General features: G+C 40.5%; 1 protein-coding gene across 7 annotated transcripts in view; it reads right to left on the bottom strand.

The window, feature by feature from the left end:
* The window catches only part of PTGER3 (prostaglandin E receptor 3), a 193257-nt gene extending 182269 nt beyond the window's left edge, over nt 1-10988 (bottom strand). For 5 of the 7 annotated variants that reach the window (XR_010410897.1, XM_064588981.1, XM_064588979.1 and 2 more), the window contains exon 1: nt 9556-10982. Coding sequence is in view for 6 of the 7 variants with exons in the window: in XM_064588981.1 (XP_064445051.1) it covers nt 9556-10449 (894 nt within the window). In the remaining variant the exon portion in view is untranslated. Of the gene's footprint in view, nt 1-9555 lie in introns of all 7 variants that reach the window. The other 2 variants (XM_064588977.1, XM_064588980.1) reach the window with 2 other exon arrangements.
* Between the last annotated feature and the right edge of the window lie 15510 nt (nt 10989-26498).

Below are 26498 nucleotides of genomic sequence, written 5' to 3'. Positions count from 1 at the left end.
AAGTATCATCTTTCAAGATTCATCATAAGTGACATTTTCTCAGCAGACCCTCCTTAACCACCCCACATGCCACCAAGGGTTGAAGAAGGCATCCTTTTTGACACTCTCCCAAAGCACCTTTTTTTCTTGCCTTCATAACATGCTTATTGTTTTAGTAATATATGTAAGGGGATGCAGAAGCTATCCCCCATTTCTCTATTCAGGTGGACAGAGCAAGTCACATCAGAGCAGACCTCACAGAATAAGAAGCAATTGCTTTGGTAAATGTAGAATGAACAGGTTACTTAGTAGAAATTGGTGTAACAAGAAAATCCACAGAACACTCCTGGTACACACCACTGATTGCTTAGGAAGAGGTAAACCATCATGCTTTCTGGAAAAAAAAAAGGAGGGGTTGCTGACAGACTCACCTCTTCTCCCAAGATTTGAAGCTAAGAAACCTGGAGTAGAGTGACTTTGGCTACATTCAGTGGTGGGAAAAGACATGGAAAGTCCTAAAAGGAAATTCATTGGAAAGGAAAAGCCAACTTCTCAGGAGGTGATCTGAATACAACCCAGAGACTAAGGACCCAAGAAGGCTGGTTCCAGACAGAGTGTGGCCTGAGGCCAGCTGCCCTCTGAATCCATAAACTGTTGCACAGTGGTTATCCTCTGGGTAATCACCACTGAGCTCTGTGGCTGTAGCTATGGGTGTGAATCAATGTGCTCTCTGACAATGGCGCCCAAGCACAGACCTACTACAGCCTGGACAGGGACATGCTTCAGCAGGGCCTCAGAGCTGCAGATGACCAGTAGCACTGCCCTTCTGCCGGGACAAGGGAGCACCAGGTGGCAGTGAGAGCAGCCATGGTAATGACCCATCAGCCTGGTGACATTTATTTATTGGAATCATTTTTCTTCACTGTCTGCTACCTCAGGAGATTGAAAGCTTCATGAGAGAAGATTGTGTAGCACAGATTACACACTGTTTAATAAGAGTGTCATTCACCTAGAATATAATGTGAACAGTGCCCCCTAGAGTTGCATAACTGCTCAACGCGTACAATCATCTGAGTCAGCCCTGGTCACTACGGTACGGCCAGGGTGAGCAGAATAGCAGACACACAGCAAGCCCTCCAAAAATATTTATAGAATGACTGTATAAAAGAACGTGTGAAATACTTTGTTCACTTGCATACATTTCTTCTGCCTCTTCCGAGGAAGTCTTTGGGTGTTTGTTTTCTCTTTCTCTGCATCTAATACAGTATGTCCACAAGGGACAGTTTTATCTATTTCAAGCCACAGGAAGTCAGAGCTGAAAGGAAGGTTAGAGTTGATAATAGTTTTTACTTTACTGATGAGGAAGGGAAAACCAGAAAGATAAAGTGACTTCTATCATGTGGTAGTAAAGCCTAGACCAGAATCCTGGTCTTTTGCTCCCCAGTGCCTTATTCTCTCTGGGGCCCTCACCTACTTCTCTAGTCATCTTCTTCTGTTTTAATGAAGCAGAAAGGAGTGCTCATGGGGGCATTTCATCACTAACTGCCACTCGGGCCTTAGGACTGTTGAGGCACAGGAATGCAGATGTGCATGTTCTACCAGACCCACGCAAGGTGGTTGGTAGCAGGACATTATCAGGGAAATTTCCTACATTGAGACCATGGTGAAAGCTCCATCCTACTGTCTGGTGAATTCCCCCACATGCATCTTATGTTTTACAATCTCTCAGCATTTTCCATATTAACAATATATTTCTTTTTCCAAATTTTCCTGAGTCACACCAACAGAAGCATATTCTCAACCACAGAAAATGACACTTATAAAGTTCAGAAGGTAGGAAAAAAAGATCAAATCTACTTGCAGGAATCAAATATTTTTCAGAAATATCAAAAGATTAGTGAAAAGTATATCTTTTAAATTACACTTGAATTTTTGGAGGGTCAATAATTCTTAAAGTAAATAGGCTTGGGACGCGTGGGTGGCTCAGTCAAGCATCTGTCTTCGGCTCAGGTCATGATCTCAGGGTCCTGGGATCAAGCCCCGCATCAGGCTCCCTGCCCAGAGGGGAGCCTGTTTCTCTTTCCCTCTGCCACTCCCCCTGCTTGTACTCTCACTCTCTCTTTCTCTCTCTGTCAAATAAATAAATAAAATCTTTAAAAAATTTTTAAAAAGTAGGCTTCCAGCTCTAACTTGACCTTCTATTTTTGTATTTTCAAGATTTTAAAAAATAGTACAGCTATTTGTACTTCTATTATATAACTTTTGCCTAAATTAGCTAATTTCCTTCTTTCTAACAGAGTTAAGGTGTGAAAAATCAAGCCTCCTCTTCCATCTCTGCCACTATCTTTCATTTTTAGATTTATGGTTCTTCAAATGCCTATCATATGGTAAAGTAATATTATACATGTTTAATAAGTTCCAAAATCACTCAATGAAATGTCTTTCTTATGAATGTTGCCCAAGGGACCATCTAGGAGGGCCACTGGATGGGAAAATCATACTCTGCTATTTATAGACCACAAATAATATTAATGCCTTGTCAGGACCTGGTCAAATTGTGAGACAATTTACAACTCTGCAATTCTCATGCTTGGGCCTCATTTAAGGATTGTGTAAACTCAGTCTTAGGCTGTGAGCCTAAATTCTGTGTAGTGTCAACATTAGTGGTCATCTGTGAAGAGAGGAGGACAACTGAGTTGCCAAACCTACCCTTCAGAAGTCTGCAGAACAATCTGACCAATGACAATAACAAGATGAACAATTAATTTGACTTCAAACATTTATGTGAGGACAGGTAGGAGTATACAAAGGAGTCTCCAACTGGAAAAACATGGGGGCACATTATGGACCTGTGGCAGAGGTCTTCAGAGGGCAAGGTAGTGGTTACACCTCCACATCTAGGGGAAGGGGAGATGGGACCCAGAATGTTTTAGATTTAGAGAGTTAATTAACTGGTAGCCATGAGGGGAAAAGGGTTCCAGAGCTGACAAAATGGTGGCAGGGGTAGGGGAGAAGGGATGAATTATAATACCTTGTAAAAATTTATGCACTTGAGATGGACCATTTTTCTTATTTTCTGAAAAAAAAAAAAATCTGCACCACACATTTTTCCCCCCAGTGAACTATAACTAATTGAGCTGTAAAACATCACTTGTCTCTTTTCTTCAGTTTCCTGGGGGAAAGGTTTATCTGAACACAAGAAATCAACATTATTATCCAGTAAAACATCATAGTGGTATTCATAATATTAAAGGGATATTCCTAATTATTCTCACACAGATTTACGTTGGTTTTCATTACAAGCCTGTGAAATGGGTTGGGTAGGTGTTTTTATTCCTACTTTGCCTAAGAAAAGCAAATAGTTCACAGAGATAACAAGTAAATTGTCTAAAGTCATACAATTAATTGCTTATGTAACTGGGACCAGACAGTGTCTTCTGATTTGGGTGCTTAGATAGTCAAACAATAACCATATATTGGGCATACCTTGTATGGCATGCAATTATGACCGTTCCAGGGAAAAGAACAAGACAACAAGACAGATACTGTACCTGGCCTCAGGAGGTCAATTAACCAATATGTCCGATGAAGTGTGACTCAGTCTAGGACTGGGAAATGTAAGGTAGGTGCTATGGAACCAAATGGCCAGAGCATCCGACCAAATCTAGAGAGAATGAAGGAAGTCTTTTCCAATAAAATGACTTCTAACTTGAGACCTTAGACAATCCAGGAAGGGTGACTGCTCGGCAGCTATCAGTTGACTGCAGGGTGAAGTGGCCAATGAAAAAATGGAGAGACAAGAGTTCTGATTAAAGAGCACAGAGAATTTCTTGCACTCCAAAATGCTACTTCTGTGTGTGTGTGTGTGTGGTGTTCCCCTTGCTAAAGAAGTCACTCATTGTCCAACTGTCATTTCTGCATATGAATGAATTACTGTAAAATATGGGCATATATTTAGGCGTCAAGATAGAAGGGGAACCCCAAGGAACATCAGGCTCCTTTGGTTATTTTCTTTAATCTATGGAAGTTGAAATTTTCTAGGGAATAAGGCGTACTTGAGAGGCCATCTAATAATCCTCAAGAAGTATGGTGGGAGTTGAAATACAAACCTCCTATTTAGCTCTATGATAAGGAATTGAGGAAAATGGGGGAGTCAAAATTTGACATGTTACAGTTTTAGACCTTCGAGGTGTAAATATGGAACAAATGTGGGACACCTGGGTGGTTCATTCCGTTAAGCGATTGACTTGGTTTCCTCACTTCATGATCTCAGGATCTTGAGATGGAGCCCTGTGTTGGTGTCCATGCTCAGCCGGAGTCTGCTTGAAACTCTTTTCCTCTGAACCCCCCCCCCTCGTTCTCTCTCTGTCACTCAAATCAATAAGAAAATCTTTAAAAAATATATTACACAAATGTAATGAGTTTAAGGGAGGACTTCCCTCCCAACTTCCCTGCCACGCAAAGCCAGAACTGAAAACTGAAACATGACCCGGAATCCCTCACTGCCACCCCTCAGCACCTGAGAAGGAATCACTGTCTGTTACAAATGTGTGCAACACATATTCCTGAAGGTTATTCCCAGGAAACTGAACCCATGGAAACTTTCATAATTGATTTCTTGACCTTTACACTTTTTTCAAAAGAGAAAGGCCAATGAGTCACAATTATGTTACAACTCTAGACCATCTGAATTTCTTCAAATAGAACAGCTTAAGAACTGTTTAATTCTTGGCTCTCTCTGTTATACTCAAAATAAAAAATCGGTGTTTTTTAAGCCCTGATTTATCTCATTAATCTTCAAGTTATATTGGTTTCTAGATATATCATTTAGATAATCCACCATCACCATACGTACTTTGTCTAAAACCCCAGTGACTCAGGAGCCCATTCTTACAAAAAAATAACTGGCCATCCAGTCTCCTTTCCAAATTTCCCATTCCTGTTCATTGAACCATCATTCTTCCCAGTAAGAGAACTTGAGAATAACATAAATGGGAAAAATACCTTAAATGTCTATAGGTCCTACCTCCATACTTTACAGATAAGAAGATATATCTAAGTTGCTCAGGGCCCACTATTAGAGCTAGAATTCCTGTCCTCTATCTAAGCAAAAACAAACAAATCAACAACAACAAAAACTGAAAATAAATGAAATCTAGTTCTAATATTCTCTATACTTGTGTTCTTTGAATGATGTAAAGAATAGTGGCAATCTTACAGGATGCAGTTAAATGGGATAATGGATGTGAAAATATTAACTGCAATGAAGAGGATAGATGCAGAAGAAATATTTGTCAATCAATCACTCCTTAAATCAACCATTTCTGATAACTTTAGTTCTCTATTACCTTTCCTTCTCTGACTCATCTCTTCCCACTGTCTCTACACTAAAGTCCTAACTGACTTGCAAAAGCAACTCGTAACTGATATCTCTTTCCCATTTTCCAGCCCAAATCTATCCACACACCACAGCCCTATCAATCTTTTAAAAACTCTCTCCCCATTCAGAAACCCAAAATAGAAGTCCTATGGTTTACTGGCAAAAGAACGTTGTCCTCATCCCATGTTCATCCTAACAACCTCAGTATGATCCCATAAACCTTCTCAAAGCATTTTCCCATGGTTCTAGTGGACATGCTCTGTTCTGGTTCCTGGGCACACTCAATTCTCAGCTGCAAGGTCAAGCTCTGCCATCCCTCCTCTTCCCTGAAGTCTACACTGCTAAAGTCAGATGGACATTCTTCCCAGAACCAAAGGCACTAATTACATAAAATCTTGCATTGTTCTCTAATTGTTTCACTCATAAATGTGGGGTTTCTGCTTCTCTGAACAGATTATAGTTCTTTGACCAGTTTTCAATAATTCTACTTAATATCCCTTCCACAGTGCCTAAAGTATATTTTAATAAACAAACAAACAAAAGTAAAGAATTCTGAATAATCTCAATTCTTATAAAAACAAGTTAGAGAATATTTTTTCCTATAATGCCAATTCACATTTGTAATCATTTTCCCTCAAGCAACATCCTAAATAAGGGAGAAATTTACAGGCAGAGAAAATTAACAATTCCATAATACTTTTCTGTACTATAAACAGGGTTACCTCTGTAAATAGTCTATTGCATATATTTGTCACACATGGTATATTTAAAGCAAGTTTCATCTGTCACAATATATCAGTGATTCCTTAAATTTAAAAGAAGTCACATCCACATTGTGAAATATCTTCTTGAATTGAAGCATCCCTATTTGCATTTGTGGATACAGAGCAGAATTCGCAGGCTCAAGATTAAAGGCAAAAGTTTCTACGGCTGCTTTTATCCAGTTCCAAAGTTGTAGAAGAGAAACTTTGTTCCTCAGACCTCACTTTTCACAATGTTAGTTTTATATTTACTATTTTTTTTTAAAGATTTTATTTATTTATTTGAGGGAGAGAGTGAGCGCATGCAGAGAGAAGGAGCAGGGGGAGGGGTAGAGGGAGAGGGAGAAGCTGACTCCCCCCTGAGCAGGGAGCCTGACCCGGGGCTCGACGTGGGGCTCAATCCCAGGACTTCAGGATCACGACCTGAGCCAAAGGCAGACGCTTAACTGACTGAGCTACCCAGGCACCCCATATATTTACTATTTTTAAGAGAGTGACAGTGTTAGCCACATTCCACCTGTTTGGGGAGGGTCAGGTTTACACAAAGACAAAATGTACTCATGGCTTTTGGTGAACAACACCCTGAGGTGATTCCTGTTTCTAGAACCTTGGCTATCATGTCCAATAACTGGACTAGTTGGTGAATTTGGATAAAAAATAAAATAATAATAAAAAGTCAAATAGATTGCATTGCTGAGTCAACTGGCTGATTCCAATAGGATTTGATGCCACATATAAACATAAAGCGACCACAAATAGTAGATCATCTATCACAGTGACATCATTTCCCACTGTATTCTCAATTTCACATCTCACATTGTATTTTGTGAAGTTTTGGGGAAAAAGAAAAAAGTAAAAAAGTTTTGTTTACACCATGGATAAACCTCTATTTAAGTATTTATGTAACAGAAACTTGTTGCAGGTTAGACGTTTTCTTATTACGGGATCTCTTCTCTGCTAAGCTTTCCATCAGTAACATTAAATATTATTATAGTTGTGATAGTCTTCAAAATAAGATATACTCAGGGTCCTTTTACATAAGGAGTGTGAATAATTAGATTACTATCCTACACCCAACTCAACAAAAACTAATAGGGAATCTATATTTTTCTGTAGTTATAAAACAGACGTAAAAAAAGATCTTTCCCTTCAACATTAACACATTAAAAATTCAATTCACTAAGTTCTAGTGTTTTTATTCTTACAATTCCCTAACCTATTAAGAAAGCAGTTTTGCCAGTTTCTTTTCTTTGCAATAACTTTTTACTGCAGATCTTTCTGAAGATAGTTGAAGGTTTATCTTCGATGGTACACAAAACAGAAGACAGAACCATTTCCTTTGGTTTAAAAAATACCTACTTTGGAAACCATGAATTTCTCCTCTTTGATATGATTACATGTTGAATTTATTTCATTTTCAGTTTAATGTTTTTATAAGAACTGAATCAATACAGTGTCCGCTAAAAAGGTGCAAACCAGTTAATATTTTTTGAATGCAGAAATTAAATAGGACTAGTTCCAAATATGTCTTTCTTAAGAGAGTGAGTTTTGCCACCCTAGCTTACAACTTTCAAAACTGACCTAAATTCTTAGGGCTACCAATCCCATGGCATTAGAATCAAACTTTTGAAATGAAAACACACTGCATAGTTTCTCTTCGTCTGGTTAACTGTAGAGGTAAGCATTTTATTCATATGATTTAATTGCATTTCTTTTAGGATATAAAGTGTGTGATAAGAGCAAACTCAAAGAGCAAACTCAAAGATATAAAGTGTGTGATAAGAGCAAACTCAGCCTCAAACGATAGCTGTGAAAAATTCAGATACTCTGTTTGCCTTTAAAGTTATGTTAATCACCACATTAGTAAAGTGTTTATTTTTTAGAACTCTTTCCCCCTTCTGTTTGGCCACCTATATATCTTCAACCATAGAAGTAAATATGCCTAAAATTGGTGTTGGTCTTGATAAGTCATGGTGATGTCATCAGCCTGAGTTCCAGCTCCTGGAACACAGAACTGTGACCACACAGTGACTTGTGAGCAACTAGGTCCCGACATAACTCCCCTTGTCACCACATGTCACTGATTTGGAGCCCAGACTTGTACTCTAAATATACTACACCAGTTAAACACAGGTATTCTGGGATACCTGCTTTGTCAAATGCAAGGGAGAGTGGGAAGGAAAAAGGAACTAAGGTTCTGTTTTTAAATACAAGGAATTTAAAACTAAATGTGGTGCACAGCAAGGTCAATATACTTAATACCACTGAGTTGCACACTAAAAAATGGTAAATTTTATGTTATGTATATTTCATCACCAAAAAGAAAAAACAATATGAGAGTGGTTCTGAAAACCGTGTCCATGGGTTTCAGAAGTTTTTCACAACTGAGTAATAACGTTCCAGGTCCAATATATAATCGCCTATAACTCTGCCACAATGACCAGGTCACTCTTCCTGCCATACCTCCTTAGTAAGCCAGGCTACTTGGAACCTAAACAAATATCCATTCATCAGGTATTTCTAAACAACACTTAGCCACAGAAATCTCTAGCTAAAAGTACCACAGAAGAAAATCTGGAAAGTACCAGGTAAGATTGGGTGTTACAGAAGAAGCAAGTGTAAGCATCACGTGCTCCCAGGCTGTGCCCCTCTGTGAGGAGCTAGGAAGTGCCGAAACCGCTACCATCCTAACTCAGGACTGGCCTTGCCGCAGCGCTGCGTGTTCGGCACCAGGGCAAGCACAGCCTGGTCACAGAGTTCCCAGGCCTTGGGGTCCCACTGACGGAATGTCGGTTCAAACACTTCCTAGAGGGTACAGCACCATTCCAAAGGGCTGAGGCAGGCTGCAGCGGCAAGATGTGTCTTCACTCTCCTGTTTCCAGTCAAGAGTGAGCCTGCAAGAAAGGTTAGCCCAGCTCTGCTGGGGTAGCGCACACAGCCTCAGAAACTTCTAGACGGCTGTGCCTGCCTGCTGTCGCAAGTAGGGTACTTCCGCAGCCTGAAAATCGCCTCAGCTTGCAAGAGGTATTGAAACTAAGGAGAAAACGCATAGCACCAGGCTACGGTTGTCTCAGCCATTCAGCCCCCACTGCACCCATTAGAAACCCGTATCTCTGCACAAGCACTGAAATGACAGCTGGGCATCCTCCTACTCTCTCTGATTAGAATGTGAGCAGCCCCGTGGTCTCCAGTTGTGCATAAACAAAACCTAACACGATGCCTGGCACTTGAAAGGTGCTCAGCAAATAAATGAAGAGCTCAACTCTGAAGCCACAATCAAGATGCGGGGGGGGGGGGGGGGGGGGGGGGGCAGAGGCCTCTCCAGTCCTCTGTGGTTGCAAACACACCCCTGCAGAAGCTGCCACATCCAGAGGTTTCCTTTGCCCGCCGCCACGCACACCCACCCTGACCTCCGCACTCGCTGGAACTACGTACCAGCAACGGCGACCAGCAGACCGACAGCACGCACATGATCCCCATGAGTTGGATGGCCGTCTCGGTGGTGATCCGACCCCACTGGGCGCCGGACTGCGACACCGTGGCCTTGGCCCGGCAGCGGGACACCAGGGCCTTAATGGTGGCCAGGTTACAGGCGAAGGTAACGGCCAGCGCCGAGAGCCCCAGGAAGGCAAAGGTGGAGGCGAAGAAGATGTTGCCCCAGTTGTGCGAAGAGCTCGTCCCGTTGCCCCCGCCCCCGGTGCTAATGAAGCACCACGTCCCGGGCCACTGGATGGTGTACTGGCCTACGCCCAGCACCGGTAACAGGGCGAAGGCGAGCACCGCCAGCCACACGCCGAGCAGCACGGCGCGGGTGGCGCGCGTCTTCATGTGGCTCGCGTACCAGTGCGGCGCCCGGATGGCCAGCGCCCGCTCGACGGCCATGGCGCTGGCAATGAAGAGCGAGGAGAGCCCGAAGACAGTCATGGTCAGCCCGAAGAAGGTGCACAGCCTCCCCGACGGGTCGAGATGCTCCCAGCGCTGCTTGGACAGGTACACGACGATGACCACCGGGCTGGTGAGCAGTTGCCCGACCAGGTCTGTGAGCGCTAGCCAGCCGATGCACAGCAGGAACGACTTCTTGCGCTTGCTCTCCCGCCGCCGGTAGCTCCGCGACACGAGCAGCATGGCCAGCGCGTTGCCCACGAAGCCGGTGATCAACATGGTGATCGGGAAGGCTACCGACACCGAGCCGCAGTCCTCGCGGGGGGCCCGGGACCCCGTGAGGTTGCCCTGCGCGGCGGCGGAGCGCTCGGGCGCCCACATGCCCGGGTAGGAGTGGTTGAGGCGCGTGCAGAAAGGGGCGCTCCCGTCGCCCCGGGTCTCCTTCATGTTGGCTTCGAGGTGAGGAGAGGACGGCGCCCGGAGAGCAGCAGCGGGAGCTGGCGGACGGGGCGCGGGCGGCGGCGAAGGTCGGTGTCCACCGGGACTGGGGCTAGGGCTGGGCTGCCCTCCATGATGCGGGGCGTAGCCGCCGCCTCACTTCTTTCCTCTGGCCGTGGCGCCTGGGCTTTCAGGCAGCCGCGCCGTCTGCTCGGGGAAGCCCGGAGCTCCGCGGCGCGCGAGGTGCGGGCCCCTTCTATAAGGCGGCGGAGGGCGGGGCGCCCGGGGGTGTGGGCACAAGTGCGCCGGGAGGAGGATGGAGAAGCAACTGCGCGCGTCTCTTGGCTGCAGCGTGACCGCTGTCCTGGCCGCCTGGCCTGGAAACTCCCCGGAGGACCCCGTGCTCCGACTCCGGGCCGGACGGGACGCCTAGGCAGTCCTCCCTTCGCTGCGCCGCGCCTCCTCCTCTTCTTTGCCGGAGGAGCGGCCGCGGGCGGCCCGGGCTAAAATGTCTCCCTGCGCTTCCAGACCCCAGGCAAGTTGCCAAGGCCGACCTGAGCGCCCGCCCCTCTCCTTACCCACCCACCGACGCTAATGTAGGGACCGGATCCTCCTCCTGAAGCTCGTTTGTAACCCTGGCAAGTGTAACTCACCTGTTCCTAATCAATCCAGACCGACCACACTCCGCATAGTTGAATGTGAACTTTTCTCCCTTTCTGTACTTGGGGACTCCAGAATGATCATGAGCCGACCAAGCTGCTCTGTTGCCAGGGGGCGCTCTGAAAATATAAAACTAATAGTGCCTTGCGACAAAGGGAATACGTAAAGAGAAACAAGATCAGAGTGGATTCAAAGATGAAATCTCAGCTATCGCTCTCCACCTAAAATCTCCCCCTCCCCCTGTTAAAAAATTAGCTAGGGCTAAAGTGGCTAGAGGCAGGTGGCGGCCACTTGCCTGTCTGAGATAGTGAAATCAACTGCCGCCCGCCAGCCTATGGGAGCTGGAGTGACTGGGGTGCGGAGAGAAGCACGCTCTTCCAAAGCCTCCAACCGCTCCCCAACCCTTGCCCATTCTCATACAGTTAGGACTGGAAACTGTAGTTAGATGTTAGGAAGGTCTTCACATTTAGTGAAAATGGGCATAATTGTCTAGTAACATCTTCTATTAAACCAGTATTTAGTGTGTTTTCACAAGCAGTTTCCCGTTTGGTCAGAGATCTTCCAAGGTCCTGTTGCTATTATTACTCCCCTTTGACGATGATGTACTGAACCTCCATGAAGTTAAAGGCTATGCGCAAAGTCTTCCAGCAATTCTCCAGCCTCCGTCTTTATAGTGTCGTTCGCGTGGATACCATAACCACTCTTAGCAGGTGAAGACCAATAGTAGCATTGTTCCCACATTTTGGACGGGTCTGGTTTTTCTGCCTCTTCACATTGTCCAGGAGATGAAAAGATTTTAAAATATTTGTAAATTTCATTTTTCCTCATGTTTAAGAAATTAAACCTGATCATATAGCTGTATGAATACCATTACTCAGACTTCAGATTGACTTCTGGAGCAAGCCCCCTTAGTTCCTTTGCCTTTCCTAGCTTAGTTGTTATCTGTTTTGGCTGTATGAATGGTAGGTGATGAGAATGGAGTATGTTCTCACATTCTTTCTGTGCTGTTGTATTGATTCTGTATGAGAGCTTGAAAAATATCATTATAGGATTTATATAGTTTTAAATTTTTAAAGATTTTATTTATTTTTGTGAGAGTGCGAGAGAGAGAGAGAGCATGAGCAGTGGGGGAAGGGGGTAGGAGCAGAGAGAGAAGCAGAAGCAGACTTGCCGCTGAGCAAGTATCCTGATGCTGGACTTGATTCCAGGACCCTGGGATCATGACCGGAGCTGAAGGCAGACGCTTAACAGACTGAGCCACCCAGGCACCCGGATTTATACAGTCTTTATTTTTTTTAAGATTTATTTATTTATTCATTTGAGACACAGAAATACAGAGAGAGAGAGAGAGAGAGAGAGCATGAGGAGGGGGAGAGGCAGAGGGAGAGGGAGAAGCAGGCTCCCCACCGAGCCAGGAGCCCGACGTTGGGCTGGATCCCAGGACCCCAGGATCATGACCTGAGCCCAACGCAGATGCTTAACCATCTGAGCCACCCAGGCGCCCTGAATTTATATAGTTTTTAAAGGAGAAAAGCAAAAATGTAATTTAAACTTTAACAACATGCATTAATGACATTATTATTCGTTTTGTGTTTTGATGTCATTTAAAAATTTTTACACTTTTGAATTTTCTTTTTAATTTGTTTAAAGATTATTTATTTATTTGTCAGAGAGAGACAGAACACACACAAGCAGGGGGAGAAGCAGGCTGAGGGAGAAGCAGGCTTCCCGCTGAGCAAGGACCATGCTCCTTGCTCCGCAGGACTCGATCCCAGAATTTTGGGATCATGACCTGAGCCAAAGGCAGATGCTTAACTGACTGAACCACCCAGGCATCCCATGAATTTTCTCTTTTAAAATGTTTCTAATGAGAACAAGAGCTAGGAAGGAATAGTAAAGTGGTTTACTTTTTAAATCTTCCCCAAACTTTTATCTAATTAATTCGAATTAATCTGAAACCCATAATTGTGAAAGTTTTTTCTAAAATGTCATTTTAAAAATAAGATCATAATTGATGTTATTATTAGATATATACTTTATCTAAAGCATTGGGATAAAAGTACATATCAAATTAAATTTTTCACCAGTGAGTCTCTAGTGTAATTATATATTTAAAGACTTAAGACTTTTTCATGACTCATACAGCAAAGAAAACGAAGTTGATGTTTCTAATCAACTCTAAATGTGTTGCATTTCAGCTCTTTTGTGTAACACTTCCCTCCTTTCAGCAATTTGCTTCATCTTAGAATTCTAAGTTGTCTGCTTTGTAGTTATTTACCTTATAAACTAGTGATTTAGGGAATCTGAGGAGTCACAGAATAGGATGCTGCCTGTTGGATTCTGGTTGGCACCTTTTGGTGTCAAAGCAAGTCTGAATTGTGTTGGTCTGAAACACCAGCACCCTCTAGTGACCAACCTAATAACATGCTGTACGCCCTAATAAAGAGAATTTGTAAACGACAGGTATATGCTTTGCTTAAGGAACCTCTGATACCTTTCTTAGAGATTTACTCATTAATACATAACTATGGTCATTTTATTTTCCTTTGAGGGCACAAACTGTCATGTCTTCTTAATCAATAGACCAGTGGAGTATTAAAGTTAGAGTCAGATCATTGAAAGACCACATATTCAAATATGTTTTTTAAAAATTTAAGTATATATTCACCCATTATCTATTTTTAAATTAAATCCTTCTCTAGAAGTGATTTTAATTTACAGATTTATTGTTTCCCCCAGTATCTTACATTTTTTAAAATTCACAACATATATCAATATTTAGCTAGTATTGATGAATTTATTCTGCTACTTCTACTGAACTTGTATTAAGAAATCTTAAAATAGACACACAGTTACAAAAACAAGATTAATAAACGGGCCTTGATTACCTCATCATGGATGGAAAATATCTGCAATTCTTACTCCATAGATCCAACTGCTAATGTCAGCATGTTTTTTAGTCATTCATTCATTCAAAAAGTATTTATTGGTCACCTATTCCATGTCAAGACACTGTACTAGTTGTTAGGGATATAAAAGAAATACATGGAATTCTACACTTACGGTGTTTATATTTTAGGACAAAATTCTTGGTTTTTAAAATCTGAAATAACAGAAGAAAGGAGTGCTAATTTCAGTGGTTTTTGTGATTTGCCATCGAGGTAAGATCTTATATAAAATCCAATTTAAAAGTTTATGTACAATTTTCATGAAAAACTGGAAAAATATGTACAGTTTTCATGATCAAATGAGATTTATCTCAGGAACCCAAGGTAGATTTAAACACTCAAACATCAATCAATATAATTGCCATTTTAACAAAATAAAGGAAATCCTTGAGGTCTTTGCTAAATCAAACATCTGGTACACTGAGTCCCTTTGTATTGACTGCATTTTCTTCAAACTTCTCTTCTTGTTTCTTTATATTCCTAGTAGTCTTAGTTGAAGACTGCACATTGTAGTTAATATACTGTAGTGACTGCAGATTCTGTTGTTTTCTTATGAGGATTATTGATTTGGTCTGGGGCGGGGGGTGTAGGGGGGAGGGGGTGTAGAGGAGGAGGGCAGATGGTGCAGTCATCCATCAGGTGGTTAACTTGCCTGAATTCAGATTGCCACCATTTCCTCTCATAGTATAAAGCTGTTTCTATCTCTGCTCTGTTCTCATAGTTTCTCATGGCTGGTCTGTGAGTTGATCTACCCTATACTACATAATTTGTTGGTCAGTTAGTGATGGGGACCACCCTCTCTGTGTTTTTCCTGACTTACAGTGATTCTCCTCTAATTTCCAGCTTCTCTGCCAGCCTTGGGTTGTGCTTTGACATTTCAAGCTTGTAAAGCTTCAACTTTTTGCCACCTAAGGTGCATATGATGGGGAATAAACTCATTTAAGAAAAGCATCAAAGTCATGGACATAGTCTTGAATAGTTTTCTTTTTTTTTTTAATTAAAAAAAAATTATTTATTTTGACAGAGAGAGAGAGAGAGAGACAGTGAGAAAGGGAACACAAGCAGGGGGAGCGGGAGATGGAGAAGCAGGCTTCCCACCAAGCAGGGAGCCTGATGCGGGGCTCAATCCCAGGACCCTGGCTGGGATCATGACCTGAGCCGAAAGCAAATGCTTAACGACTGGGCCACCCAGGCGCCCCTTGAGTAGTTTTCTCTTTTAAGACTAGATTACACTCTGACCTCTGCTTGCTTTTTCACCAGGCTTCGGGAGGATTCTCTCTCATGCATAGTTTAGCTGTCAAACATATATTTGGGCAGAAGTTCTCATTCCTTTTATGGTTCTTATCATTTGGATTTCTTACTTAAATTTGCAGTGGCCTTTTCGGCCTTGAACTCCAATCTCTAACACTTTTTTGCCAATGAGACTGATTTTTCCACCACTGATATCCCACAGACATAGTCATGAGGGTTGGGCATCATCCTTAGTCCTAAATGCCAGTAACCCTTAATTCTTACCCCTTTTAGTTGCAGGGTTTTGTTGTTGTTGTTGTTTTGAGATTAAACTTTTTTCTAATTTCTGTAAGCTTTTGAATGCTTTCCAGTGAGTTTTAGTTGTTTTAAAATTTTTAACCAGATTTTATAAGTGTTATCTGTAGGGCAGTGTGATAATAATGTAAAGACAGACACATCTGTTCAATAAAACAGAATACTATATTTACCTACCTATATCTATATATTTGTATCTATACAGGTAGATATATATAGCTGTGTGTGTATAGACAGAGAGAGAGGTAAAAGAGAGATTAAAGAGGTTATACACACACACCTGTCCACACATATAAATTCAATCAATTTTCAACAAAGGTGTTAATAAAGTCTTTTCAACAAATGTTACCAAAAAAACCTGGATACCTGTATGAAAATAAAAATAAACATAAACCTTATCTCATGCCACACAAAATGGACTGTAGATTAAATGTAATTATACTTAATCTTCTAGATTAAAACAGGAGAAAAATCCCCGTGACTTTTTTTTTAAATGAAGTATTTTTTTTTTTTTAAGATTTTATTTATTTGACACAGAGAGAGAGATACCGAGAGAGGGAACACAAGCAGGGGGAGTGGGAGAGAGAGAAGCAGGCTTCCCGCCAAGCAGGGAGCCAGATGTGGGGCTCGATCCCAGGACCCTGGGATCATGACCTGAGCCAAGGGAAGACGCTTAACGACTGAGCCACCCAGGTGCCCCTCCCCGTGACTTCTTTAGCCTCCAATCATTACTGGAAGTACTCTTGCAACTTGTTTTTTGTCTTTTGTTTTTAACATTTAACAACATCTGATTATCTCTTTTGGTCAGTATTCATAGAAATTCTTCATTCTTCTTAAATACCACAAATAATCCACAAAATCCTTTGTGAATGTTTGGATTATTTACAATTTTTGCTATAAGAAGCAATGGTCCAATAATATTCTTGTATATATTGGTGTGTGTACTTGTATGACTCATTTTTTACATGATAAATCCTTAGAAATGAACTGCTAGGGCACCTGGGTGGCTCATTCGGTTAAGCATCTGCCTTCGGCTCAGGTCATGATTCCAGGGACCTGGGATCGAGCCCCGCATCGGGCTCCTTGCTCTGCGGGGAGCCTGCTTCTCCCTCCCCTCCCCACTTGTGCTCTCTCTCGCTATCTCTGTCTCTCTCTAATAAACAAATAAAATCTAAAAAGAAAAATAAAAAAAAAATGAATTGCTATACACTAATGACCCCCGAATTTATATCTGCCGTCTATATTTCTTTGAACTTCAGCTTCATATATCCAACTGACTGTCATTCCATTTGGATAGCCCATAGACACCTCAGTGTGTTCAATTGGAACTTCAAATTTTCTTCCCCACTCCTGGTTCTGAGTCCTCCCCATCTCAGAATACAACAGTACCATCCACTCGCTGAAGCCAGAAACTCAATGGCCATCCTTGAGTCTTCCTTTTCCATCAGCTCTGTCTTCCAATCTATCATCCGATAATATTAATTCTAATTCAAAATATAGCTCATATACATTCACTTGTCTCTGTCTCCACATCTACCACCTGGTTCAGGTCACTACCATCTTTTATATCTACTGCAGTAGTTTTTTTTGTTTTGTTTTGTTTTTTTAAGATTTTATTTATTTGGCAGAGAGAGACAGAGCGAGAGAGGGAACACAAGCAAGGGGAGTGGGAGAGGGAGAAGCAAGCTTTCTGCTGAGCAGAGAGCCCGACGTGGGGCTCGATCCCAGGATCCTGGGGTCATGACCTGAGCTGAAGGCAGATGCTTAATGACTGAGCCACCCAGGTGCCCCTAATCTACTGTAATAGTTTTTTAATTGCCTTGATTTTATCATTTTAAACTTTATTATAACAAATTAAGCTAAACAAAAAAGTTTAAATAGCATTTAGATTGTATTTTAAAATGCTAATAATATCTTCTTCATCTCTCCTTTTCACTCCCAAAACCAATATTAACAGATTGAGATGTATTCTTTCCAATTTTTTTCTATGCTCATGCAAAGATATTTCTCAAAATATCATGATTTTCTGCTTGTTTGCCAGCACTGAAGTAGTATTGCTGTCTAAAATATTTACAATCTGGGCACCTGGGTGGCTCAGTTGTTAAGCGTCTGCCTTCGGCTCAGGTCATGATCCCAGGGTCCTGGGATTGAGTCCCGCATCGGGCTCCTTGCTCAGCGGGGAATCTGGTTCTCCCTCTCCCTCTGCCCCTGCTTGTGTTCCCTCTCTCGCTGTCTCTCTCTCTGTCGAATAAATAGAGGGAATCTTTAATAATAATAAAATAAAATATTTACAATCTGATGGGTGATATGTATTTTAATTTGAATTTCCCTACTAGTGAATTTAAATCCAACTTCACTGGTGAAGTTAAATCTATTTCCATGTCTATTAACTTCTTTAATTGCCTTGTACATTTTCCTATTGGATTGTCATATACTACTAATTTATAGGAGCTCTTTGTACAATTAGAGATATTGCCTGTGTCTCATTTTCCTACCTTGTCATTTGCCTTTTTTACTTTTTGTGTTGGCTACTATCATATGTAAAAAAAATTTATTCAGAAAAAAATGCTCATTTTTTCCCTTATTTTTTTTTTTAAGATTTTATTTCTTTGAAAGAGAGAATGAGAGAGAGAGAGCACATGAGAGGGGGGAGGGTCAGAGGGAGAAGCAGACTCCCCACTGAGCAGGGAGCCCAATGCGGGACTCGATCACGGGACTCCAGGATCATGACCTGAGCCGAAGGCAGTCGCTTAACCAACTGAGCCATCCAGGTGCCCCTTCCCTTATGTTTCTGAGGATTCCTGCTTAAGAAAGTTAAGGTCTCAGGGCACCTTGGTGGCTCAGTCAGTTAAGTCTCTGACTCTTGATTTCAGCTCAGGTCATGATCTCAGGGTTGTGGAATCCAGCCCTGCATCAGGCTGTGCACTCAGTGTGGAGTGTAGAGTCAGCTTGTCTCTCTCCTCCCACTTGCCTTTCTCTCAAATAAATAAAAAGAAATATCAATCTCTTCTTGATTCCTAAACCCAAATTACATTCTGAAATATTTTTGCTTTAATATTCATATCTTTAACCAAATAGATTTACATTTTTTACTTTGTAGCAAGTGGTAAAGAGGTAGAAGTTTAACTTCCTTTTTGAAGGACTACTATGGGGGGGCAATTATTAACAGGTTTGCTGTAATTTTGTTTCTATGCTTGGGGTTATTTGCTTCCTGCATTTGTGGAAGTTTCTTTTCAGGCATGTGCTATTCCTAACTTATCTGAAAACTTGGAGGACCTACCAGGAATCTCCACCTGTGCACTTTTCTTGTTACTTGCCATATGAATGTTTGTGACTTTGTCCTTCCTGTCCTCCCCACTCCATCTCAGGGAGTCTCCACCCAGGAAACTCCTATGATGTATCCCAGAAACCCAAAGGAGTAAGATGGCAGCATTCAATAGGTTTCACCTTGTTTCCCTTTACCAGATTATCACTGTCTTCCATTCTTTTTGTTCAATGTACTGCAAAATCCTATTCTATATATTGTTTTGGGTGGAAGGGTAAACCTTGCCAGGAAGTAAAAGTTTTCTGCTTATTTTTGTTTTCTCACTTTATACTTCGTGTTTGATCTATTTTTGACATTGAAATTTAGATACTGGCTTACCTTTTTTCCTAATATATGCTTTCAAAGTTACACATTTCCCTCTAAGTCCTGCTTTAGGTCAATCTGCTTTTTAAAATTTCCATTGTCATTTGTTCTTTGAGATATGGGGATGTTAAATCTGAACTACTTTCTGGTTTTGCTATTGAGTTCTAGTTTAAGCCCACTGGCCAAATATGTTCTGTGCTATAAGTCCTTTGAGAATTGTTGTATGGTTCAACAGTCTATGTATAAATACTCTTATGTGCAGTTGCTCGAAGTAATGTTTTGCAATTATCAATTACATCAACTTGATCATGTTTATTCCATATGCTTAATGCTATTGTTACTTAGAAAGCTATTATGATTTCTAACTACACAGATCTATTCACCCTTTCACTCCTAACATTTTGAAGTCATTAGACTTTGATATGGAATGCTTTATGAGAAGCCTGGGCTTAAACTTACTTCCAAGTTTATGGTGATCATCTTAGTGTTAAATTGACCCTTTTATCGGGGGTGCCTGGGTGACTCAGTTGATTAAGCGGCTGTGTTCGGCTCAGGCCATGATCCCGGGGTGCTGGGATCAAGCCCCACATGGGGGCTCTCTGCTCAGTGGGGAGTCTGCTTCTCCCTCTCCCTGCTTGTGCTCTCTCAAATAGAATCTTAAAAAATATTAATATGCTGAGCAAAATAAGTCAATCAGAGAAACATGTATCATATGACCTCACTGATAAGAATTCTTAATCTCAAGAAACAAACTGAGGATTGCTGGAGTGGTGGGGGTGGGAGGGATGGGGTGGCTGGGTGATTAAGACATTGGGGAGGGTATGTGCTATGGTGAGCGCTGTGAATTGTGTAAGACTGATGAATCACAGACCTGTACCTCTGAAACAAATAATACATTATATGTTAAAAAAAAAAAAAAGATAGCAGGGAGGGAAAAATGAAGGGGGGGAAATCGGAGGGGAGAAATGAACCATGAGAGACTATGGACTCTGAAAAACAAACTGAGGGTTCTCGAGGGGAGGGGGGTGGGGGGATGGGTTAGGCTGGTGATGGGTATTAAAGAGGGCAACAAAAACTAATGATGTAACGTATGGTGATTAACATAATAAATAATATCACCACATACTGGTTAGTATTTGCTTGGTACCTTTTTTCCATCTTATTTTCAACCTATGTTCTTACTCTGAATGCATCTTATAAGATATAATGGGATTTTGGAAATTTTAATCCAGTGTGATAACCTATAATTGGGATGTATAACCCATTTTAATTAGTTTAGCCTGATGTATTTCATGATTTTCTCTTTAAGAGAATCTTTTGCAATTATCTAATTTTCATTATCCTATTTTTCTTACAACTTTCTGTTGTACCTTCTTTCGTGGTTATTGAAGAAACTGAAATACGCTTCCTTGACTATTAAAGTTTACCTTAAATCGGTATGAAATTTTCATCATTTCTTGAGGAATGAAATCTTAAAAATGGTTTAAAATCCCTTACCTTCTTCCTTGTGTTATCTTACTTCCAGGTTTTAAGCCCAACACAGTCACATAACCCTAAATTTAGGACTGTATTATTTTGGTCACATGAAGGCTGTTGTAACTTTAATCTAGTTACGCAAGCCTTCTCACTGTTCTTTTCCCATAAAGTAGGTCTTTCTAATCTGTTCTCCAAGAAGCAGCCAAAGTTATGTTAACGCTAACTAGGACTATTTCAAACCTTTCAATATTTCCCAACTGTTTTTAGAATCTAATTCAAATTCTTTTCTATGGCCTAGAGGCTTTGCATGATGGGAGTCTCTACCTCTACTACATTTTATGCTATTTTTTTTACTCATTAAACCTTACACCACCTTCACTGGCTATCATCTTAGAACAGACTTCGCAACTCTGATACAGATCTTTCAGGATTTACTCTCCTAAGGATAATTTGCCTGACCTTCAGGTCTTCTACCCACCACTCCTTATTTCCTTCATGGTACTAATCAAAATTTGTAACTATTGTTTTCCTAGTTTTGATAAAAGATTCATTAGAATACCTTGCTGTTTCCCCATCTAATCATTAACTAGTTCACTGCCAAGCATGCAGTAGCCTCAATCCACATTTGTAAATAATTGAATAAAACAATGCTTCAGTATGTTCTAAATATGGACATTGGCAAATTACCCTCTAAAAGGCCTGTGCTAAATCATCCAATGATAAAAACAAATTAAGGATCTTAAAATGAAGAGATCATATTGATTCAAAAAGCCCCAGCAAATGCAATAAAAATGGCACTATTGACAAGAGTGTGATGGGGTGTTAAATGTTCAGTCTTTGTAATCCTTGAGCAAGATTTACATGTCAATTACTTACAAATCCTGATATTTCCTTTTCTTTCCTCCTTTGCTGACATAAGAAATCAAATGTAAAGTTTGCTACATCCTAAATGGCTTACCAAACTCACAAGTCTAATGTTAGTTCCTGTCAGTCATCATTTGCTTCAAAATGTGGTTTATAATGGTCAGATACTTCATTTAGATCTTGATTATGAGATGCTTTATGAGAAGCCTGGGTTTAAACCCATCATCATTAAATGGGGAAAAATATAAAAACACAACTATTACAAGTAAAATGTCCCAATCTGTCTCAGCACTTTTCTATCTTAGGGTTTTAGTACTGCAGACTCTGCAGCGCTGGGTATGTAGCCTAGGAAGTATTGATGTGGTCTTCCTATCTGGTAGCCAATTGAACCACTTCTTGACCTTTCCTTTTCTGATTCTAATGCATCAACAATGGCAGTTTTATATGACATAAGGCAATGCAATCTTGTAATGCTAATCACACCACTTACAAAGGTGCAAATAATTTCCTATTCTCTGATCACTCACTAATATCACATTAAAATTCTTAAACTCTAACCTACAATTTCCGATTACAAGAATGCAGATGATTTATCTTCTCTGCTCAGAATTCTGATGTAAGTATTCAGGGAACATTTTCAGGTTTGAAGCCAACAGGTAGATTAAAGAAGTAATAATTTCACCAAGATTAACATAAAAACTTACTTATATCACTTTTTTTCTATCCACAATTTAACACTCCCATTTTGTATTTATATTCGTTTTCATTTCACTAGTGAGCAAATAACTCATAGATCACACTTTCCTCATAAAAGTCAGTGTTATGTAAGTCCAAGAAAATGTTCAAATCATTTTTGCCAATAAAATGTACTTCAGTGCTGGGGCGCCTGAGTGGCTCCGTCGTTAAGCGTCTGCCTTCAGCTCAGGTCATGATCCCGGGGTCCTGGGATCGAGCCCCACATCGGGCTCCCTGCTCGGCGGGAAGCCTGCTTCTCCCTCTCCCACTCCCCCTGCTTGTGTTCCCTCTCTCGCTTGTCTCTCTCTGTCAAATAAATAAATAAAATATTAAAAAAAACAAAACAAAACAAAAAGTACTTCAGTGCTGTAACTATCAAGCAGTGATATATTCTATGCTATTTTCCACTGAAGTTTTTAAAGCCTTGAAACTGTACTTTAAAAAAAACTGTACTTACTAAATTTGGGTATACATAGTGCATGATATGCCTACTGTTCTAAAGACCTACATTTATAATATTTTAATATACATAGAATAATTTTGAATACTATCTAATCTGCTCTTACATCAGAATAAGGCAAACTACATTTTAAATTCATTGTTTATTTTGCAAACGATGTACCCCATTACACTTAGTTCTATGATCATGCACTGCAGGAACACAATTTACCAATTTATAGCAAAGTTGCTCAGGTTAATATTTTTGCTGAGGCATGTTAGGAATAAATCAGTAGCTGATCAAAAGATCTTACTTCCAGCTTAGTATTTTTTTAGTGCTTCTGTCATTAAAAAAATCTAAGCAGATTTAAAAATGTATACCAGTGAGGCTGCTGTTCCCAGTTTTATCTTGTTTGCCAAAAATACAAATTGCATCCTTTAAACACAACATTGAGGAAAACAGCTTATATACATGAAATTTCTAGAGATTGTATACGCCAATGAAGCATAGCTGCATTGGTAACTTCAAAGCTTTCACTGAAGACATGGTCTTACTAAACTTAGAAAAAAACCTGTTCTTGAAACTTAAGTTTGGGAACTAATTTTCACGCTGGTTAATCTTGCAAAGATAGAACTTCAGAAAAACTCCAGCAATCAAAGAATTACTTTTGGTAAAGAACAAAAACTTATCCTATGTTAATACGGGAAAAAAGACAATTAATAAAAACCTCTTAGGAAACCTAACAGCTATTAACGGACTCCTTTGTCAAACACTGAGTGCTTGCCAGGACAAAATGTTGTTTAAAAGCTAGGAATACTGGGTAAAGACCAGGCCTCGCAGGAAAATCATGTAAGTCCTGTGGAAACTCAGAGGAATCAGGAATAGCATCCTAGCATTCTGAATTGAGTCATGAAGGCCAAGTGAGAGAGTGATAAAGGCGGGGGGGGGGGGGGGGGGCGGGGGTTTGTACAGGGCATTCCATGTGTAGGAAACTTGTACAATGATGAAAATCTATCACAAGTGGTTCAGCATGGCTAAGGTGGCTAGTGCCTGAGACGCAGGGGAAGAAAAGGTGTGAATACTGGAAAAAATAAGTCATGACCTCTTAATGATATGTGAAAGGATTTTAGTTTAATCCTGAAAGCCAGAAGGCACAGGTTTTAAGCAAAGAAATGACATAAACAGAATTGCTTGTCACCAGTGATGAAATAAACATGTGAGCATTAGTATATATGAAATAACATAAGTAGGGGGAAAATAAGTCAGTATTTGCAGGTTGGATATACTCAAGCCTTTGTGATGACCCTAATAGGCTACAGCTGTTCGTCTCTGCAAAAAGCAAAACTTTTTGCTCTGAGTACAACACTAAGATCTTAACTCATCATTGTTTTCAGTCAGTGTTCAATGTGGTCCAGTCTAATTCTGACAGATTGAGGTCCCTCCTTTCTCCACGTTTTCCCAGTCATACTTTTGGTACCCTAAAAGCATAACCAGAATTTGAGCCTTCGCAAATTAGCTCACATTCATTATAAACGTCTCCTTCAAAACTATTTGTGTCAGGAGTTTTGCTTTCATTCAGGCACAACTAATTCTCCCAATATTTATCACTTTATTTCTACCATTAAATATTTTATAGGTGCTCCTCCACTAAATTAAGATAATGGGAAAAGGCTGTCCTATGTACTTTTAGTTTCAAACCTAGTCCTTTTTACATTCTTGAATACTACTATATAACTTTTCTCATAATCTTCTTAGGTATATTATTTAGGAATTTACCTGGTTGTAAATATTTTTCTTATGCTAGTACCTTTTATTTTGCTAAATATGTACATTTAGGAACTATTATTACATTTTTTTTATAAATGTGTGCAATGCTATGTAAAGAAATTTTATTGTTTATTGGTGACTCTCAGTGACTACAAACTTGGTTCTAATGCTACCCGGATCCGTCCCTCCTGATAATTGCCAAGGCTCCTTTTTAAGGTCAAAGTGCCCTGGCCCCTGCCCATCACCCCACCATGATGAATCTGATCCCATTCCTTCACCTATTGGATGATCTCTCTCCCAACAATTCTTCCCTCCCTCCTCCATCATCTACTTTATGTTCTACTGGAAGAATGGAGGTATGTCAAAAAAACACAGGAGCCAAATCTCAAAGAACTTCCCCAAGGCCAAAGCTGGAACAATTTGAGCAATAAAATAACATAGCATTGGTATAAAAGAAATATGCATGAGTCCATACAGATACAGTGGGAGAGCTTTTTTACAGAAGAATTCCAAGTGAGTAGATTGCCTTCCCCAACAGGAGTTTAATTCCCTGATCTCCTCTCTGAAGGTGGACTATACTTAGTAACTTGCTTCCAAAAGATGGAGTAGGTTAAGGGGTAAATACTAACTACAATGATGAATTTGGGCAAATCCAGGTATAATGTACCCCAGATATGATGAAAAAGTTACGTTTCCTCTAATATTCTTTCCAATTTCCCCTTCTCCCAGTCTAATGATCAGAAACACCGACTAATTCAGAATGGGAGATATTTTCCAAGATACCCAGTCAGTACTCCTCAAGGTTGTCAAGGAACTAATGAAAAACTGTCAGACCAGAGGAGAACTGCAGAGATATGACAACTAACTGCACTGTGATATCCTAGACTGGATCCTGGAACAGAGTAATGGAAAAATGGTGAAATTCACATGAAATCTGGATTGTAATTAATAGTAATACATCAATGCTGGTTTCTTAGTTTCGTCGAAAGTACATGGTAATGTGTTAATGATGGTGAAAACAGGAGGGGGAGGGTATATTGGAACTGTGCAAATTTTGCAACTCTTCTGTAAATCTGAAGTTATTCCAAATTAGTGTGTCTGCCTATCCACCTACCTACCTATAAATGACTGAAATTAATACCCTCTTACCAAACCACTAAGAAACACCTGACCATTTTGACTTAACATTTATCTTCTGAGACAAATTATCTGGTTATTAGAGGTGATACAGAAATTTGCCATCAGACTCGGGGGTAAATCCCCATTTAGCCATCTTGTGGCTCCCCTGGACAAGTTTTAAATCTCCTTAAGCTGTAACTTTGCTTTTTGTAAAACAGTATGTAAAGCTGACAGGGAGATCTGCCTGCCTGTAATCTATTACATACCTTAAAATGTCTTTTAATTAAAACTGCTCACTCTATTTTCCAATTCAGGAAAGCTACAAAGTTATCTCACGACTGTATCAAAAACAGGGGGCGGAGCGGAGAAATTCCCTGCCTTCTTACCAATACCTACACACTGGCTGTGGATGCCAGAATCTAAGAGGGGAAACAAAGACTTGTTTTACTTTTATAATTGTGCCTAGAGATGGTCTTGCATTTAGAATTTGCCTTGAACTCAAACATTATTAGATACCATTCAAATATTGTTCAAATAAAAGGATTCTAAATGAGAACGTAAGAAAATTTAGCAGTTAAAAGGGACAGCTATTCAGTGTTAAAAAGTCACAGTTTTAAAAGTTAATTCAAGAAGCACACTATGCAGTGCTATTTTACCACATGAAATAAAGTGTGTGATGTTGTGGTAGGAAACATTCAACGAATCTGGATATTCTCCATTAAAAAGAAAGTGACAAAGTTATATAGTTGGATCATGACTGGTATGTTTTAAACCAAGCACTCCTATATAAACAAAGGGTGATGTTATACAAAGGTAAAGGAATATGAAGAATTTAAAATGCACAATCAAAAGTAACAGGACAGTAATTAGCTTAAAA

Source organism: Mirounga angustirostris, unplaced genomic scaffold, assembly GCF_029215605.1.
Source record: "Mirounga angustirostris isolate CCGP_5_RB_7025 unplaced genomic scaffold, mMirAng1.0.hap1 SCAF_4, whole genome shotgun sequence".
Taxonomy (NCBI): domain Eukaryota; kingdom Metazoa; phylum Chordata; class Mammalia; order Carnivora; family Phocidae; genus Mirounga; species Mirounga angustirostris.
Note: the sequence above shows the minus strand (reverse complement) of the source record. Positions and strands in the feature narration are given on the sequence as shown.